Source organism: Pristiophorus japonicus, chromosome 15, assembly GCF_044704955.1.
Source record: "Pristiophorus japonicus isolate sPriJap1 chromosome 15, sPriJap1.hap1, whole genome shotgun sequence".
Classification (NCBI taxonomy): domain Eukaryota; kingdom Metazoa; phylum Chordata; class Chondrichthyes; family Pristiophoridae; genus Pristiophorus; species Pristiophorus japonicus.
In genome coordinates this window covers 12463332-12483512 of record NC_091991.1, presented here as the reverse complement: position 1 = coordinate 12483512, position 20181 = coordinate 12463332, and the positions used below count along the sequence as shown (strand labels likewise).

General features: G+C 49.6%; 1 protein-coding gene across 2 annotated transcripts in view; it reads left to right on the top strand.

Annotated features, from left to right (window-relative positions):
* The window catches only part of syt10 (synaptotagmin X), a 73160-nt gene that overhangs the window by 35725 nt on the left and 17254 nt on the right, over positions 1–20181 (top strand). For both annotated transcript variants that reach the window (XM_070901558.1, XM_070901557.1), the window contains one exon: positions 14053–14419. In XM_070901558.1, the coding sequence (XP_070757659.1) occupies positions 14053–14419 (367 nt within the window). The remainder of the gene's footprint in view (positions 1–14052; positions 14420–20181) is intronic.

Sequence of the window (20181 nt, the reverse complement as noted above, 5' to 3'; positions counted from 1 at the left end):
GTCTCCTTTGTCAGTGTTTTTGGCGGGCTAGTCAGCAGTAACTCGATTAGGGTGTGATAATGTGCTATCAGTGGTTTTGCATTGTTTTAGGATTGTCCCGTTTCCTGACCATCTAGTTGGCCCATGATTTCCATAGTGGTTGATTGGGTAATTGGCTTCTTGCATATTTTGGATGAGTTCTGTAGTTTAGATAATGGTTGGTAATTTGATTATCTCTTAGGGGGTGAATTGGTGCTGCAGAGTTCCCCCAGACAGTCTGGGATCCTTAATACACAAATTTGCTTCACAGAGGTTAGCCCCACCTCCTGTATTCGGTAACTCTTTTTCGCAGCCAAAATGTTGTAGAATCTTAAAATTGATATGCTCCTTCCCATAGATGTTTAGGGAATCTCAGGCTTCTGTAATTTAGGTCCATTTTGAATTCTCTTTTCAAAAAGTCCAAACACTTGGGGGGGGGGGCGGTTTCCATGAGGTTGGCCCCCTTTTGCCTTTTTCCTTTTAAAACTTAGATCTCCACTTGAAAAATCCAAAGCTCATTTTTAACAGTCCAAGAGGAGTTTTTCTTTAATTTTCAGGGAGAGGGACTCATGGGAATTTTTGGGAACCCTTCAATCACCACCTTCTCGTGGGCAACTGGGGATGGGCAATAAATGCTGGTCTTGCCCACATCCCAAGACATAATTAAAAAAATAATAATTTTGCCATAATTTCAACAACCCAGACAGGTTAGGCCAATGGGCAGACAGGTGGCAGATGTAGTTCAGTACAGATACGTTCAAAGTGACAAGATTAGGTAGACTAGCTAAAAATGTGGCGGGCGTGTCATGTGGTTATGTGCTTGAGCGATCTGGCGGTTCAGGTGAGTAGATCATTCAAACCTTCGGAGCAATGTTGGTAGGCAGTCAAGAAAGCAAATACAATGTTGGGCTGTACACGAGGGGAGTGAGCTTTATGTTGAAGGAGGTGATGTTCGGTTTTGTATGCGGTCTCAGTGAGGCTGGTTCTGGAGTGCGGTGTTGGGTTTGGTCCCTGTGTTACAGGAAGGACGCAGAATTATCGGAGGAAGAACTGAAGATGACACAAGGATGAATCCAAAGTTAGAGGGCTGAGGAAAGATTGTCTACCCTGGGACTTTAATCTCCAGAGAGGGGAAGGTGAGGGGGGCGGGGGATTTAAAATTTCTATGGGAATGGAGAACATGGAACTAGGTAAGTTCGCGTGTTGGGCACAGGATTGGACAAGGGGCAGAGTTTAAAGTTGGGGGGGAGTCAGAAGAAATAGGAAATCTAGGGAATATTTTTCAGTAAGTGGGTGGGACAGAGTAGCAATGGGGTTGGTGGAATGTAAAATCACGGCTGGGTTTAAGAAAGCACTGGATGGATTCCTGTCAGTAACTGGGATAAGAGCCACTTAGTTCAGAATCAGAGTAAGGAACCTGACGGAGGTTTGGAAGTGCGGGCTAAAGGACCAGTGACCTTCTCATGACTGAAACCTTACTGTGTTACCAAGTTACATGGTACGATACTCCCGTCATTGTAAAGCAGAGTATCATCTCACTTGCTATGGGCAACACCACAGGACATCTGCTGTAATTTATTAGAAATGGTACATCTAACTCATGCAAACCTCACACCAGATACAAAACTGTCTGCAACTATTTCAGCCGCAGCCCGAAAGTGGTGAGTTCCATACAAGCAAGAAGCTTATAGCACAGGAGGAGGACGTTTGGCCCATCATGCCTGTGCATTAGAGCAATCCAAAGCTAATCACACCCCCCGATCTGCACCATCCCCCAAAACTCGGTATCTTCGCTAAAATAGCTCAGGCGCGAACTGCCTCAGGAAATATCCGGCAGGGCCTTACTCTGACGAAGAAGTTCCGGAGCCATTTTATATTAATAATTGAACGTTTCAGAAAGAAAAAGAAAGACTTGGATTTATATAGCGCCTTTCACAACCTCCAGAAGTCCCAAAGTGCTTCACAGCCAACTAAATACTTTTTTGAAGTGTGGTCACTGTTGTAATGTAGGAAACGCAGCAGCCAATTTGCGCACAGCAAGCTCCCACCAACAGCAATGTGATAATGACCAGATAATCTGTTTTTGTTGTGTAGATTGAGGGATAAATATTGGTCAGGACACAGAGGAGAACTCCCCTGCTCTTCTTCGTGATAGTGCCATGGGATCCTTTACATCCACCTTGGAGGGTGGACGGGACCTTGGTTTAACGTCTCATCCAAAAGACGACAAACTACGACAGTGCAGCACTCCCTCAGTACTGCCCCTCCGACAGTGCAGCGCTCCCTCAGTACTGCCCCTCCGACAGTGCAGCGCTCCCTCAGTACTGCCTCTCCAACAGTGCAGTGCTCCCTCAGTACGGCACTCCCTCAGTACTGCCCCTCCAACAGTTCAGCACTCCCTCAGTACTGCCCCTCCGACAGTGTGGCGCTCTCTCAGTACTGCCCCTCCGACAGTGCAGCGCTCTCTCAGTACTGCCCCTCCGACAGTGCAGTGCTCTCTCAGTACTGCCCCTCCGACAGTGCAGCGCTCCCTCAGTACTGCCCCTCCGACAGTGCGGCGCTCCCTCAGCACTGCCCCTCCGACAGTGCGGCGCTCCCTCAGCACTGCATTGGAGTGTCAGCCTAGATGTTGTGCTCAAATCCCGGGAGTGGGACTTGAACCCACAACCTTCTGACTCGGAGGTGAGAACACGACCCACTGAGCCACGGCTGACACACAGAGAGCCGGCACCAGAACAACAGGCTGAATGGCCTCTTACTGTGCTGTAAGATTCTGAGAGACTACACACGGATATTGCTTTCCCAACACTAATTATTCACCCAGAAAGTGGACACGATCAGGACCGATTTCTCCCCCAATGTGAAGTTAATCCCTTCATTTTGCTACTTATTGTTGGACAAAATGAAATTGCCCAAAGTGAGAGAAACGTCGAGGACAGAATGAGCGGCAGGAGAAAATCTGCTCACAACGCACCGCGCACAATGGTGTCAAGATGCAAGTTCATTACTTTTAACCAGTCACCTTTTCTGACATCTTCTAATAACATTATTGATTAAGCAACTTTACAAAGCTCGTTTCCGTTTTAATTATAGGTTATTCTCGCTGATCAGATTGTGTGCAGTCCAACTAAAGGTTTCACTCGTAATCCATTTCCTTCATTTTCCCCAAATATTGGTGTGGGCCAATATTTAACCCTCAATCAGCATCACTGAAACAGATCATTATCACATTGCTGTTTGGAGGAGCTTGCTGTGTGCAAATTGCTGCTGTATGTCCTACATTACAACAAGTAACTACATTTCAAAGAGTACTTCATTGGCTGTAAAGCGCTTTTGGACATCCGGTGATCATGAAAGGTGCTGCAGAAATGCAAGTTTTTATTTCGATGCTGTCAGCTGTGGCTCAGTGGGTCGCGCTCTCATCTCTGAGTCACAAGGGTTCAAGTCCCACGCCAGGGACTTGAGCACAGAAATCGAGGCGAATACTCCCAGTGCATTACTGAGGGGGCGCCGCACTGTCGGAGGGGCAGTGCTGAGGGAGTGCCGCAATGTCGGAGGGACAGTACTGAGGGAGTGCTGCACTGTCGGAGGGACAGTACTGAGGGAGTGCTGCACTGTCGGAGGAGCAGTGCTGAGGGAGTGCCGCAATGTCGGAGGGACAGTGCTGAGGGAGCGCTGCACTATCGGAGGGGCAGTACTGAGGGAGCGCCGCACTGTCGGAGGGGCAGTGCTGAGGGAGCGCTGCACTGTCGGAGGGGCGGTACCGAGGGAGCGCTGCACTGTCGGGGGGGTGGTACTGAGGGAGCGCTGCACTGTCGGAGGGGCAGTACTGAGGGAGCGCCGCAATGTCGGAGGGACAGTACTGAGGGAGTGCCGCAATGTCGGAGGGGCAGTGCTGAGGGAGCGCTGCACTGTCAGAGGGGCAGTACTGAGGGAGCGCCGCACTGTCGGAGGGGCAGTGCTGAGGGAGCGCTGCACTGTCGGAGGGGCAGTACTGAGGGAGCGCTGCACTGTCGGAGGGGCGGTATTGAGGGAGCGCTGCACTGTCGGAGGGGCAGTACTGAGGGAGCGCTGCACTGTTGGAGGGGCAGTACTGATGGAGCGCTGCACTGTCGGAGGGGCAGTACTGAGGGAGCGCCGCACTGTCGGAGGGGCAGTACTGAAAGAGTGCTGCACTGTCGGAGGGGCAGTACTGAGGGAGTGCTGCACTGTCGGTGGGGCAGTACTGAGGGAGCATTGCACTGTTGGAGCGACAGTACTGAGGGAGTGCTGCACTGTCAGAGGGGCAGTACTGAGGGAGCGCAGTACTGAGGGAGTGCCGCAATGTCGGAGGGAAAGTACTGAGGGAGTGCCGCAATGTCGGAGGGGCAGTGCTGAGGGAGCGCTGCACTGTCGGAGGGGCAGTACTGAGGGAGCGCCGCACTGTCGGAGGGGCAGTGCTGAGGGAGCGCTGCACTGTCGGAGGGGCGGTACTGAGGGAGCGCTGCACTGTCGGGGGGGTGGTACTGAGGGAGCGCTGCACTGTCGGAGGGGCAGTACTGAGGGAGCGCCGCAATGTCGGAGGGACAGTACTGAGGGAGTGCCGCAATGTCGGAGGGGCAGTGCTGAGGGAGCGCTGCACTGTCAGAGGGGCAGTACTGAGGGAGCGCCGCACTGTCGGAGGGGCAGTGCTGAGGGAGCGCTGCACTGTCAGAGGGGCAGTACTGAGGGAGCGCCGCACTGTCGGAGGGGCAGTGCTGAGGGAGCGCTGCACTGTCGGAGGGGCAGTACTGAGGGAGCGCTGCACTGTCGGAGGGGCGGTACTGAGGGAGCGCTGCACTGTCGGAGGGGCGGTATTGAGGGAGCGCTGCACTGTCGGAGGGGCAGTACTGAGGGAGCGCTGCACTGTTGGAGGGGCAGTACTGAGGGAGCGCTGCACTGTCGGAGGGGCAGTACTGAGGGAGCGCCGCACTGTCGGAGGGGCAGTACTGAGAGAGTGCTGCACTGTCGGAGGGGCAGTACTGAGGGAGTGCTGCACTGTCGGAGGGGCAGTACTGAGGGAGCATTGCACTGTTGGAGCGACAGTACTGAGGGAGTGCTGCACTGTCGGAGGGGCAGTACTGAGGGAGCATTGCACTGTCGGAGGGGCAGTACTGAGGCAGTGCTGCACGGTCGGAGGGGCAGTACTGAGGGAACGTTGCACTGTTGGAGCGACAGTACTGAGGGAGTGCTGCACTGTCGGAGGGGCAGTACTGAGGGAGCATTGCACTGTCGGAGGGGCAGTACTGAGGCAGTGCTGCACGGTCGGAGGGGCAGTACTGAGGGAGCATTGCACTGTCAGAGGGGCAGTACTGAGGGAGCATTGCACTGTTGGAGCGACAGTACTGAGGGAGTGCTACACTTTCGGAGGGGCAGTACTGCGGGGATGCCTTCTTTTGGATGAGACGTTAAACTGAGGCGCTGTCTGCCCTCTCAGGTGGATACAAAAGATTCCACAGCCACTATTCGAAGAAGAGCAGAATTCGATGAAAAGAAAAATTGAGTTGAGTGTAAGATGAGTTGCCGATTCGCTATTGCCCATTTTAGAACCATAGGGGCCGAGTTTGCACGGCGCTGGGTTTACAGAAGAACATAAGAAATAGGAGCAGAAATAGGCGATATGGCCCCTCGAGCCTGCTCCGCCATTCAATAAGATCATGGCTGATCTGATCATGGACTCAAGTCCACTTCCCTGCCCGCTCCCCTTAAACCCTTAACCCCTTAACCCATTATCCCCTTATCGATTAAGAAACCATCTATTTTTGTCTTAAGTTTATTCAATGTCCCAGCTTCCACAGCTCTCTCAAGCAGCAAATTCCACAGATCCACAACCATCTGAGAGAAGAAATTTCTCCTCATCTCTGTTTTAAATGGGCGGTCCCTTATTCTAAGATTATGCCCTCTAGTTATAGTCTCCCCCATAAGTGGAAACATCCTCTCTACATCCACCCTGACAAGCCCCCTCATAATCTTATACATCTTGATAAGATCACCTCTCATTCTTCTGAATTCCAATGAGTAGAGGCCCAACCTACTCAACCTTTCCTCATAAGTCAATCCCCTCATCCCTGGAATAAACCTCGTGAACCTTCTCTGAACTGCCTCCAAAGCAAGTATATCCTTTCTTAAATATGGAAACCAAAACCGCACGCAGTATTCCAGGTGTGGCCTCACCAATACCTTATATAGTTGTAATAAGACTTCCCTGCTTTTATACTCCATCCCCTTTGCAATAAAGGCAAAGATACCATTGGCCTTCCTGATCACTTGCTGTACCTGCATACTATCCTTTTGTGTTTCATGTACAAGTACCCCCAGGTCTGCGGCACTTTGCAATCTTTCTCCATTTAAATAATAACTTGCTCTTTGATTTTTTTCTACAAAAGTGCATGATCTCACACTTTCCAACATCCAACATCTGCCAAATTTTTGCCCACTCACTTAGCCTGTCTATGTCCTTTTGCAGATTTTTTGTGTCCTCCTCACTCATTACTTTTCCTCCCATCTTTGTATCATCAGCAAACTTGGCTACGTTACACTCAGTCCCTTCTTCCATGCCGTTAATATAGATTGTAAATAGTTGGGGTCCCAGCACTGATCCCTGTGGCACCCCACTAGTTACTGGTTGCCAACCAGAGAATGAACCATTTATCCCAACTCCCTGTTCTCTGTTCGTTAGCCAATCCTCTATCCATACTAATATATTAGCCCCAACCCCGTGAACTTTTACCTTGTGCAGTAACCTTTTATGTGGCACCTTGTCAAATGCCTTCTGGAAGTCCAAATACACCACATCCACTGGTTCCCCTTTATCCACCCTGTTCATTACAACCTCAAATAATTCCAGCAAATTTGTCAAACATGACTTCCCCTTTATAAGTCCATGCTGACTCTGCCTGACTGAATTTTGCTTTTCCAAATGTCCTGCTACTGCTTCTTTAATAATGTACTCCAACATTTTCCCAACCACAGCTGTTAGACTAACTGGTGTATAGTTTCCTGCTTTTTGTCTGCCTCCTTTTTTAAATAGGGGCATTACATTTGCAGTTTTCCAATCTGCTGGGATCTCCCCAGAATCCAGGGAATTTTGGTAAATTACAACCAATGCATCCACAACCCCTGCCGCTACTTCTCTTAAGATCCTAGGATGCAAGCCATCAGGTCCAGGGGATTTATCTGCCTTTAGTCCCATTATCTTACTGAGTACCACCTCCTTAGTGATTGTGATTGTGTTAAGTTCCTCCCCCCCCATAACCCCTAGACTATCCACTGTCAGAATATTGTTAGTGTCCTCTACCGTAAAGACTGATACAAAATATTTGTTTAGAGTTTCTGCCATCTCCATGTTCCCCATCACTAATTCCCCAGTCTCGTCCTCTAAGGGACCAACATTTACTTTAGCCGCTCTTTTCCTTTTTATATACCTATAGAAACTCTTGCTACCTGTTTTTATATTTTGTGCTTGTTTACTTTCATAGTCTATCTTCCCTTTCTTTATCATTTTTTTAGTCGTTATTTGCTGGCTTTTAAAAGCTTCCCAATGTTCTGTCCTCCCACTAGTTTTGGCCACTTTGAATGCCGTGGTTTTTAATCGGATACCGTCCTTTATTTCTTTAGTTAGCCACGGATGGCTATCTTTTCTCTTGCACACTTTCCTCCTCACTGGAATATATTTTTCCTGAGCGTTGTGAAATATCTCCTTAAGCCAATTCCAATGAGCTTATTTTTGTCATTGCCATGAGTGCGCCGTGGCGGTGAGCCAATCGCGGAGCGCGGCCCAAACCACATTTTACCGGCGGAGCCCCGGTGATAAATCCGCTTGTGTCGATGTGGACGCTGCGCGCCCGCGCTGACTCATTAGCGCAACATTAACGCCGACCGGCAGTGCAAAGGGGCAGTTTTGGCCCCATGGAATCGTAGAACGGTTACAGCACAGGGGAAGGCCATTCGGCCATTCGGCCATCACGTCTGCACTGTCTCCAAAGATGAAGTTCAGCTACAAATGATCCGGTCATTTTATTACATTGCTGTTTATGGGAGCTTGCTGTGCGCACGTTGGCTGCCACGTTTCCTGCACTGCAACGGCGACTGCACTTCAAAAGTACTTCATTGGCTGTAAAGCGATTTGGGACGTCCTGAGGTATTGAAAGGTGCTATATAAATGCAAGTCCTTTAGCGGTCCTGGCACACGTTATGCTGGGAGTGGAAAGTGGGAATTCGGGTCGGTGCTCCCGCAGCATGAAGCTGTGAATCAGGAAAGCTAAGAGAATGTCATTTTTACTCTATAAAGGTTCTTGTCCTGCCACAGGCACTGGGTCGCGGGAAGCTGCAGAGTGCAGTGTACAGCTAACAGAGCTTACACTGTCAACTGCTTGTCACACGCTGTCTCGTAATAAAGGCCCCAGGCACTTGCATGTGAGTTTCAGCCGAGACGCAGCGATAACTCCCTCCAAGAGTAAAACTTCTCACCTGAGTTACATTCTTTCTTTAGGAACACAGGAACAGGAGGAGGCCAGTCAGCCTCTCGAGCCTGTTCTGCCATTCAATTGGATCCTGGCTGATCTGCACCTCAACCCCATTTACCTACCTTTGCTGAATATCCCTCGATACCCAACAAAACTCTCTCGATCTCAGTCTTGAAAGCTCCAATTGACCCCCAGCATCCACAGCATCTTAGGGGGAGAGAGTTCCAGATCCCCACCACCCTTTGTGTGAAGAAGTGCTTCCTGACATCACCCCTGAACGGCCTGGCTCTAATTTTAAGGTTCTGCCCTCTTGTTCTGGACTCCCCCTACCAGAGGGAACAGTATCTCTCTCTCTACCCCATCAAATCCTTTCATCATGTTAATCACCTTGATTAGATCAACCCTCAATCTTCCAATCTTCTACACTCAAGGGAATACAAGACCAGTCTGTGTAACCTGCCCTCATAAGTTAACCCTTTTAGCCCCGGTATCATTCTGGTGAATCTGCGCTGCTCGCCCTCCGAGGCAAAAATCTCCATTGGCCGTTCAGTTAACCGTGCTGATTTGTACAAATACCCAATATCCACACGACAGGTAAGAAAATGTACCAAAGCCAATCGTGGACCAATCAAGCTGTTCAATTTCTTTTAAGAAAAACTACCAATCAGGAAGCAGCAATTACCACAAAACCACCAATCAGTTCGCAGAGAAACGGCATTTCTTCGTGTGCTTTGAGCGACCTTTTTGGTTCCTTCAAATTCCGCTGGTTGGTTGTGACCACGGCCACTACTCAACAAAGAGCAGGGGAGTTCACCCTGGGGTCCTGGCCAATATATATCCTTCAATCAACATCACTGAAACTGATTATAACACCAACAACTTGCATTTACATAGCGCCTTTCACGTAGTGAAACATCCCAAAGTGACCCAATGCGACCCACGACCTGTTCTCCGCCCTGACCTCTGACCCCGATTCCCTGACCTCTGGCCCCAACTCCGGACCCGTTTACCCGAGGGTCACTGGTGCTCAAAGAGCAACGACTTCCCCCAGCTCTCCCGCCAAGCTCAGCTGTAATGAGGTCCAATATCTGGGGAGCCTCGGGCCTTGGAGCTCGGGTGCAGAGGATGCCTCCCCTGCCCCCTCACCCTCACCCTCACCCTCCCCCTCCCCCTCACCCTCCCCCTCCCCCTCACCCTCACCCTCACCCTCACCCTCCCCCTCACCTTCACCCTCCTCCCCCTCTCCCTCCCCACCCTCCCCCTCTCCCTCCCCACCCTCCCCACCCTCCCCCTCCTCCCCCTCTCCCTCCCCACCCTCCCCCTCTCCCTCCGCACCCTCCCCCTCCTCCCCCTCCCCCTCCCCCTCCCCCCTCCCCCTCCCCCTCACCCTCCCCCCCCTCCCCCTCCCCCTCCCCCTCCTCCCCCTCCCCCTTCCCCTCCTCACCATCCCCTCACAACTCCCTCTCTCCTCCACCCGTCCACTCCTCTCTCTCTTCCCCCCCACCCCCATTACAGCCAATGAAATACTTTTTCAAATGTAGCCACTGTTGTAATGTGGGAAATATGACAGCCAATTTGCACACAGCACGCTCCCACAAACAACAATGTGATAATCTGTTTCAGTGATGTTGATTGAGGGATAAATATTGGCTCACGACACCGGGGAGAACTCCCCTGCTTCTTCAAAATAGTGCCATGGGATCTTTTACAACCATCTGAGAGCGCAGACGGGGTCTCGGTTTAACATCTTATCTGAAAGACGGCATCTGCAACAGTGCAGCGCTCCCTCAGTACTGCCCCTCCGACAGTGTGGCGTTCCCTTAGTACTGCCCCTCTGACAGTACGGAGCTCCCTCGGTACTGCCCCTCCGACAGTGCAGCGCTCCCTCAGTACTGCCCCTCCGACAGTGCGGCGCTCCCTCGGTACTGCCCCTCCGACAGTGCGGCGCTCCCTCAGTACTGTAGTGATGAACTGTAACTGGAGCAGAGCTGGCTCGGAGCCTGTTTACCAGTGTAGGGCCAGGCTCCCCAGGCTTTCGGCTGCTCAGTGACATATGGAAGAGAATCTATCGCCTGATTCAGGCGGGCGCCTTTGCCAACATGAGGCGCCTGTACCCAGGTGATAATAGGGCTCATGGGACGATGTTGCTCCTGGATAGTAGCCATTGTTGTGGTAAGATGGGCACAATGAGTTCTAATTTTAACCTGATTGAATTTCACAAGAACTAGTCAGGTTTTGCTGCAGTTCAGTAAATGCATGCTGATTGGAAACGACAAAATGGGTTCTGATACAATTGGGACCTCATATATTTTAATTTCCTTTTTGCTATGCTAATGTATTTGTTTGGAATAACAATTATTATTGGTGATAGAAGAGAGCTTAAAATATAAATCAGGTGGAGGAACATATTGTATTCGATATAAGTACAAAAAATGGTAATGGTGAAAATAATGGGACTGAGGATATGTGGATCTCCAGAACATGATTGATTCCACCCCAAGCTCTCAAAATCATGAGGGGTCTGGACAGAGTAGATAGAAACTGTTCCCATTGGTGGAAGGGTCGAGAACCAGAGGAGACAGATTTAAGGAGATTGGCAGAAGAACCAAAGGCGACTTGAGGGAAAACCTTTTTACACAGCGAGTGGTTCAGATCTGGAATGCACGGCCTGAAAGGGCGGTGGAGGCAGACTCAATCGTGGCTTTCAAAAGGGAATCGGAAAAGGTACCTGAAGGGGAAAAAAAATTGCAAGGCTATGGGGAAAGGGCGGGGGAGTGGGACTAGCTGAGGTGCTTTTGCAGAGAGCCGGCACGGGCTCGATGGGCCGAATGGCCTATTCCTAAGCTATAACCATTCTATGATACTAAGAAGTAGGTGAAGAAATTACAGATGCGTGAGCCATAATCTTTCAAAGCTCTCTTGATTTGGGAATTGTGCCGTTAGATTGAAAATGTTCTAATTTCACACCATTTACTTAAAGCAGGGTGGGAGAGAGAAACCAGGTGACTCGAGTTTGACGTCAGTTGTGGGGAATAGAACCTGTCATTAGGGACAGAGTGACTGAGCATTTGAACCAATATGAGCTGACCAGCGAGCCAGCTTACCTTTGTCTAGTTGAATGATTTTGAGGAGGTCACTAATAAGGTGGGTAAGGGAATGTCTCTGGCTGTTGTCTATACGGACTCCCAGAAGGCGGTAGATAAGGTTCCACACAGGAGATTATTGGCAAAAATGAGCGTGGATGGAATTGGAGGGAGCTTTTTGACTTTGGTTGGAAACTGGTTGGGATTTGGGAGACGGAGTGGAGATAAGGGGGTTGTACTGTGATTGGTGGTATGTGAAAATGATGTTCCCCAGGGATCTGTCTCAGCTTTTCGCCATATTTGTTAATGACTTGGATGCCGGCATAGAGAGTTGTATATCCAAGTTTGCAGGTGACATTTCGTTACATTAGGAGGGGCAGTAAATAATGCAGATAAGAACATACATAAGAACATAAGAAATAGGAACAGGAGTCAGCCATTTGGCCCCCGAGCCTGCTCCACCATTTAATAAGATCATGGTTGATCTGATCATGGACTCAGCTCCACTTCCCCGCCCGCTCCCCATAACCCTTTATTCCCTTGTCGCTCAAAAATCTGTCTATCTCCGCCTTAAATATATTCAATGACCCAGCCTCCACAGGTCTCTGGGGCAGAGAATTCCACAGATTTACAACCCGCTGAGAGAAGAAATTCCTCCTCATCTCAGTTTTATTCTGAGATTATGTCCCCTAGTTTTAGTTTCCCCTATGAGTGGAAAAATCCTCTCTACATCCACCTTGTTGAGCCCCTCATTGTCTTATATGTTTCGATAAGATCACCTCTCATTCTTTTGAACTCCAATGAGTAGAGGCCCAACCTACTCAATCTATCTTCATAAGTCAACCCCCTCATCTCTAGAATCAACCTAGTGAGCCTTCTCTGAACAGCCTCAAATGCAAATATATCCTTTCGTAAATACGGAAAGCAAAACTACGCAGTACTCCAGGTGTGGCCTCACCAATAGCCTAGGGGTAGATGGGGGCAGAACATTACAAAGGGACAGAAACAGACAAAATTATGGCAAATGGAGTTAAATATGGGCAAGTGTGAGGTCATCCACCTTAGACCTGGAAAGATGTAGAAACATAGAAATTTAAAGCGCAGGAGGAGGCCATTTCGGCCCATCGTGTCTGCGCCGGTCGACAAAGAGCCGCACGGCCCTCGGTCAGCAGCCCTGAAGGTTACGTATAAACCTATGAACAATGGCGGAAAGGTAAAGAGCACCCAGCCCAACCAGTCTGCCCCACACAACTACGACACCCCTTTCACCAAAACATTCTACACTCCACCCCAACCGGAGTCATATGATCTCCTGGGAGAGGCAAAAAACAGATGTATTGGAGTATCGGATGAGACACTTGGAACTGTGGAAGAGAAAAGAGAATTGTTACAAAAGCAAAATACTGTGGATGCTGGAATCTGAAATAAAAACAGGAAATGCTGGAAATACTCAGTGGGTCAGGCAGCCCCTGTGGAGAGAGAAACAGAGTTAATGTTTCAGGTCGATGATCCTTCGTCAGAAGAGATTTGGGAGTCCGGGTACACAAATCATTAAAGTTAAACACAGGTACAAAAAGCAATCACAAAGGCCTTTATCCCGAGGGAAGGCTGGACTACAATGGGGGGAGGAAGTGATGCTTCAGTTGTACAGAGCCTCGGTCAGATCCCGTCCGGAGTAACTGTGTCCAGCTCTGGGCCCCGCCCCTCGGGGAGGGTATATTGGCTTCGGAGGGGAAGCAGCGCAGATTCCCCAGAATGATACCGGGGTTTAAAGGGTTAAATTATGAGGGTGGGTTGCACAGACTGGCCTTGTATTCCCTCGAGTGTAGCAGATTGAGGGGTGATCTAATCGAGGGTGTTTACAATGATTAAAGGATTTGATCGGGTAGATAGAGAGAAACTGTTTCCTCAGGTGGGAGGGGGTGGGCGGAGTCCAGAACAAGGAGGGGCATGACTCGATAGGCCGAATGGCCTCCCCTGCTGTACTATACGATCGTCTTAAAATTAGAGCCAGGCCGTTCAGGAGTGAAATCAGGAAACACTTTTCACACACAGGGCAGTGGGAATCTGGAACTCTTTCCCCCCCCCCCCCCCCCCCAAAAGCTGTGGATGCTGGGGGTCAATTGGAGCTTTCAAATCTGAGTTGGATAGACTTTTCATGTGAGGATATCGAGGGATAGGGAGCAGAGGCGGGTAAAGGGAGCTGAGGTGCAGGTCAGCCGTGGTCTGATGGAAGGGCGGAACGAGCTCGAGGGACCGAATGGCCGCCTCCTGTCCCTGTGTTGCAGTTGATGCTGGGCAGAGGTTCCTGTGGCCATGGGGGTTGCGCCTGCCTGTTGGGTGTGTATTATAATGTTTGGATGTGAACTCTGAGACCAGCTCCTGTCTCACACCTTTTCCTCTTTTCTCTCCTCCCTGTTTGTCTGTCGTGCTCTCTGCTTTACTCCTCCTCCTCTGCTTGCCCGTAGACATTTCAGTCAGTCTGCTTGCTGTAGTCGTCAGTTTCTGTGGGCTTGCCCTGTTGGTAGTGTCTCTCTTTGTATTTTGGAAGCTGTGCTGGCCCTACTGGAGGAATAAAGAACTGACTTCTCATGCCAATAACGTCCCCCAGCAAACCTCGAGCGATGCCCCAGAGGCTGTGCCAAGCCCAGAGAAAAAGGAGGTTAAGGAGATTAAAGAGAATGGAAAGAATTCGGTCGCGTTGCTGGCCACCGCCATGAAGATCAGCCAGACCTCGCCGGACATACCCGCAGAGGTCCAGGCCGCCCTCAAGGAGCACCTGCTCAAACACACGCGTGTGCAACGGCAGACCACCGAACCCACGACCTCCTCCAGGTTAGTGCCTCTTCAACCATGGCTGCTTTTGATGCAGAGCAGGGAGGAGGGGTAGAATAGAAACATGGTGTCAGAGAAACATAGAAAATAGCAGCAGTAGTAGGCCATTCGGCCCTTCAAGTCTGCACCGCCATTCAATATGATCATGGCTGATCCTCTATCTCAACACCATATTCCCGATTTTTCCCCATACCCCTTGATGCCTTTTGTTTCTAGAAATCTATCTATCTCCCTCTTAAATATATTCAGTGACTTGGCCTCCACAGCCTTCTGTGGTAGAGAATTCCACAGGTTCACCACCCTCTGAGTGAAAAAATTTCTCCTCATCTCGATCTTAAATTTCCTACTCCGTATCCTGAGACTGTGGCCCCTTGTTCTAAACTTCCCAGCCAGGGGAAACATCCTCCCCGCATCCAGTCTGTCCAACCCCGTCAGAATTTTATACGTTTCAATGAGATTCCCTCTCAGTCTTCTAAACTCTAAAGAGGGGAGGGAGGGGAGGGGAGGGGGAGGAGGAGGAGGAGGAGGAGGAGGAGGAGGAGGAGGAGGGGGAGAGAGGGAGAGGGAGAGGAGAGAGGTGGAAGGAGAGAGAGGGAGGGGGAAGGAGAGAGAGGGAGGGGGAGGGAGGGGAGGGTGGAGAAGGAGAGAGGGAGGGGGAGGGAGGGGAGGGGGGAGAAGGGAGGAGAGGGGCTGGGGAGAGAGAGAGAGAGAGGGGGGGGTGGGGAGAGAGAAAGAGAGGAGAGAGGGAGGGGGAGAGAAAGAGTGGGGCGGAGAGAGGTGGGAGGCGGGAGAGAGAGCGAGTGGGAGAAAAGGCTGTTTAACTGGCCGGGTGAATTAGAGGTGGGGGGGTCCCAAGCTGAAACCTCCTGGAATACGGCCAACCAAATGTGGTGAGGTTACCTGCCCCTGACGCACATGATTTGTTAAACGCACTGCCCTGAATTTTGTCAGCGTGGGTTATGCCATTGCTCACCAGCAGAGGGGCCTTCCTTGGATTGAGTGAACTTTTGGTGCAGTATCCACTGTGATTTGGGTGTCGAAACTGTGCCAGAGACCCGGAGTAATAATCCCCGGATCGTCAGTTCAAATCCCACCAGGGCCGTTTGAGAAATCAGTAAACGTAACGATAAAACTGTTGTAAAAGCCTATGCTAAGGGGGAGGAAGGCTGTGTGTGTGTGTGAGGGTGTGTGTGTGTGGGTGCTGCATGTGGGAGGGGGGTGGGTGGTGTGTGTGTGGGCTGCGTGTGTGGGGGGGTGGGTGTGTGTATTGATTATGCTGGTAGAGAGTGTTGGACCTATGGGGGGAAACTGTCCCTTGTCTGAAGTTGATGTGAGTGGCTGGGGCTGTGGGCAGTTGGGGGTCCCAAACCATGTTCTGGGAAGAGAGGAAGGCATTGCAGTAAAATGGAAAGCGGGTGTCCATGATTAAAAAATGTGAAGAAGGAAGTTTAAATAAAAGTTTCTGAGGACCTGTAGTCGGAAGATGAATTGTCCTCCTCTTCAGATCACCAACTCCTCACTTACACTGGTCTCCAGTGCCGGGGGGAGCCTTATAAGAACATAAGAATTAAGAGCAGGAGTAGGCCCTCGAGCCTGCTCCGCCATTCAATAAGATCATGGCTGATCTTCGACCTCAACTCCACTTTCCCGCCCGATCCCCATATCCTTAATTCCCCTGGACTCCAAAAATCTTCTATTTGGGTGTAAAGTTGCACCGACTCCCATTGCAGTGAAAAGCCAAGAAACCTCTGTGTACTTGTGGTGTCGATATAAAAATGGGCCCTGAGAGATTATCAAGATCACTAGAGCTGCAGTCTTAAAAAGATCGAGGATATCTGTGTTTAGCCATTTCTCTTAGTTTGACAAAAGCAAAACACTTTTTGCCTGGAACCTGAAATAAAAACACAAAATGCTGGAAATACTCAGCGGGTCAGGCAGCATCTGTGGAGAGAGAAACAGAGATAATGTTTCAGGTCTGTGAGAACGTTCTGACGAAGGTTCATCGACCTGAAATGTTAACTCAGCTTCTCTCTCTCAGTTTGATGCTGTCTCTTACCTCGTTAATTGGCCAAGATTGCTGAACCGCACAAGTGGATTTTGCCATTGAAGGGTGTGCGCTGTTTTTTTTAATCTATCAAATGCATCTTTGAATATTTTCCGCTGTTTATCTGTCTACTGCACTCAATTTGTTTCTCATCCTTTGAAATTTGCCTTTTTTAATTTAAACCCTTGCTTTGTGACTCTGCCTCTCAAACCAAATAGAAAATACGATCCTATTGCTGGTTGTCATTTCAAAAATCTATTGCTCTAGAAAACTGTCCTGATTACATTCTAGAAATGTGTTGCCTTCGCTAATTGAACTGGTTTGTTTCCCCCTCAGTCTCTCTGAAAATCTCTCACTTTGTTTTTGATCTCTGTATTTATGCATCCCACTACTAGACAGGAGTGTGGGTACAGTGATCCAAAAGTGTAATAGTCATCTCCCCTCTCCCAATGTGGGTACAGTGACTCGATAGTGTTATAGCCCTCTCCCAGTGTGGGTACAGTGACCCTATAGTGTTATAGCCCTCTCCCAGTGTGGGTACAGTGACCCTATAGTGTTATAGCCCTCTCCCAGTGTGGGTACAGTGACCCTATAGTATTATAGCCCTCTCCCAGTGTGGGTACAGTGACCCTATAGTGTTATAGCCCTCTCCCAGTGTGGGTACAGTGATCCAAAAGTGTAATAGTCATCTCCCCTCTCCCAGTGTGGGTACAGTGACCCGATAGTGTTATAGCCCTCTCCCAGTGTGGGTACAGTGACCCTATAGTGTTATAGCCCTCTCCCAGTGTGGATACAGTGATCCTATAGTGTTATAGCCCTCTCCCCTCCCCCAGTGTGGGTACAGTGATCCTATAGTGTTATATCCCTCTCCCAGTGTGGATACAATGACCCTATAGTGTTATAGAAACATAGAAAATAGGTGCAAGAGTAGGCCATTCGGCCCTTCGAGCCTACACCACCATTCAATAAGATCATGGCTGATCATCACCTCAGTACCCCTTTCCTGCTTTCTCTCCATACCCCTTGATCCCTTTAGCCGTAAGGGCCATATCTAACTCCCTCTTGAATATATCCAACAAACTGGCCTCAACAACTCTCTGCGGTGGAGAATTCCATAGGTTAACAACTCTGAGTGAAGATGTTTCGGTCCTAAATGGCTTACCCCTTATCCTTCGACTGTGTCCCCTGGTTCTGGACTTCCCCAAAATCGGGAACCTTCTTCCTGCATCTAATCTATACAGTCCCGTCTGAATTTTATATGTTTCTATGAGATCCCCTCTCATCCTTCTAAACTCCAGTGAATACAGGCCCAGTCGATCCAGTCTCTCCTCATATGTCAATCCTGCCATCTTGGGAATCAGTCTGGTGAACCTTCGCTGCACTCCCTCAATAGCAAGAACATCCTTCCTCAGATTAGGAGACCAAAACTGAACACAATATTCCAGGTGAGGCCTCACCAAGGCCCTGTACAACTGCAGTAAGACCTTCCTGCTCCTATACTCAAATCCCCTAGCTATGAAAGCCAATATGCCATTTGCCTTCTTCACTGCCTGCTATACCTGCATGCCAACTTTCAAGGACTGATGTACCATGACACCCAGGTCTCGTCGCACCTCCCCTTTTCCTAATCTGCCGACATTCAGATAATCTACCTTCGTGTTTTTGTCACCAAAGTGGATAGCCTCACATTTATCCACATTAAACTGCATCTGCCATGCATTTGCCCACTCACCTAACCTGTCCAAGTCACCCTGCAGCCTCTTAGCATCCTCCTCACAGCTCACACCACCATCCAGCTTAGTGTCATCTGCAAACTTGGAGATATTACACTCAATTCCTTCATCTAAATCATTGATGTATATTGTAAATAGCTGGGGTCCCAGCACTGAGCCCTGCGGCACCCCACTAGTCACTGCCTGCCATTCTGAAAAGGACCCGTTTATCCCGGCTCTCTGCTTCCTGTCTGCCAACCAGTTCTCTATCCACGTCAGTACATTACCCCCAATACCATGTGCTTTAATTTTGCACACCAATCTCTTGTGTGGGACCTTGTCAAATGCCTTTTGAAAGTCCAAATACACCACATCCACTGGTTCTCCCCTGTCCACTCTACTAGTCCACTCCCAGGCACAATTTCTCTTACCGAGGCGGGCCCAGTGGTAGGTGACGGGTTGCAACCCTGCTTCCGACTCCATCCCCCTCTGTGAAAAGAATGTTACATTGATGGGGCTTGTTAAGCTCGCCCTGCGAGGTCCTCAGCCAATTAAAAGGAAGCTCTGATGACGTCATTTTGTCTTCACATTTCTCCACATTATATTCCATTTGCCATGTTCTTGGCTACTCACTTAGCCTATCTATATCGCCTTGAAGCCTCTTTATATCCTCCTCACAACTTACATTCCCACCTAGTTTTGGATCATCAGCAAACTTGGAAGTATTACATTTGGTCCCCTCATCCAAATCGTTGATATAGATTGTGAATAGCTGGGGCCCAAGCACTGATCCTTGCGGCACCCCACTAGTTACAGCCTGCCAACCCGAAAATGACCCGTTTATTCCTACTCTCTGTTTTCTGTCTGTTAACCAATCCTCAATCCCATGAGCACTAATTTTGTTCAATAACATCTTGAGTGGCACATTATCGAATGCCTTCTGAAAATCCAAATACACCACATCCACTGGTTCCCCCTTATCTATTCAGCTAGTTACAACCTCAAAAAACTCTAATAGATTTGTCAAACATGATTTCCCTTTCATAAATCCGTGTTGACTCTGCCCAATCCTATTATTCTTTTCTAAGTGCTCTGTTACCATGTCCTTAATAATAGATTGTAGCATTTTCCCTACTACTGATGTCAGGCTAACTGGTCTGTAGTTCCCCGTTTTCTCTCTCCTTCCTTTCTTAAATAGTGGGGTTACATTTGCTACATCCGCAGGGACCGTTCTAGAATCTATACCAACTATCAACACACAAGGGTAGGCAATTGGGTCTTTTAGCCACTGTTGATGTTTCAGAGTTTCCGATAATGTGTTGCCAAAAACATTGAAATCTTTATTTCAACCTGCTGTCAATCTTTTGTATTTTGATGGTGAACTGGCCTCTGGACCTGCCCCCTGAGTGCCGGAAAAATCCCAACCCCAGTGTGGGTCACAGAGTGGACCTACACTGGGCTGGATTTTCGGTTAGTTGCCGCCTCTGTTTTGGCTCCAGAGAGCATTTCCGGGCGGGCGGTCAGCTTCAGGCACTCCGCCGGGACATTGGGTGCCGGGTTTGTGGAGTGTTACCGCCAGGAAGAGGCAAGCCCGTGTGCAACGCCCACCCCCAACGGCGACACCGTCTTGATAGTTGTTTTGTGCCCGACCCATAGCGCCCCTAGTGCGACCGCCTGGGAAAGCAGGCGGTCCGAGTTGTAGCAGCCGCAATGAGGGAAGGAATGTTGACCTCGGGTAAGTGTGATTGGTTTTATTTTTGCGATTCATGTGGATGTGGCGTCGGTAAAGTATTGGGAATGTTTTTGGTGTTTTTTTTTCCCGATTTTTGTTTTTTCCATGGAAGATTCTCTTTAGGTGTTCTGAGGCCGGATGTTTAGCTCGGGATTTTCTCATGCTCAGCCGGCCTAGCGCCCTAAGGTGTGGAACGCCTCCCTTAACGCTCCATCCCACACTCAGGGCCCAGCTGGTGAATTTTGCAGCTGGAGACGCAAACCCTTTCCTGGTG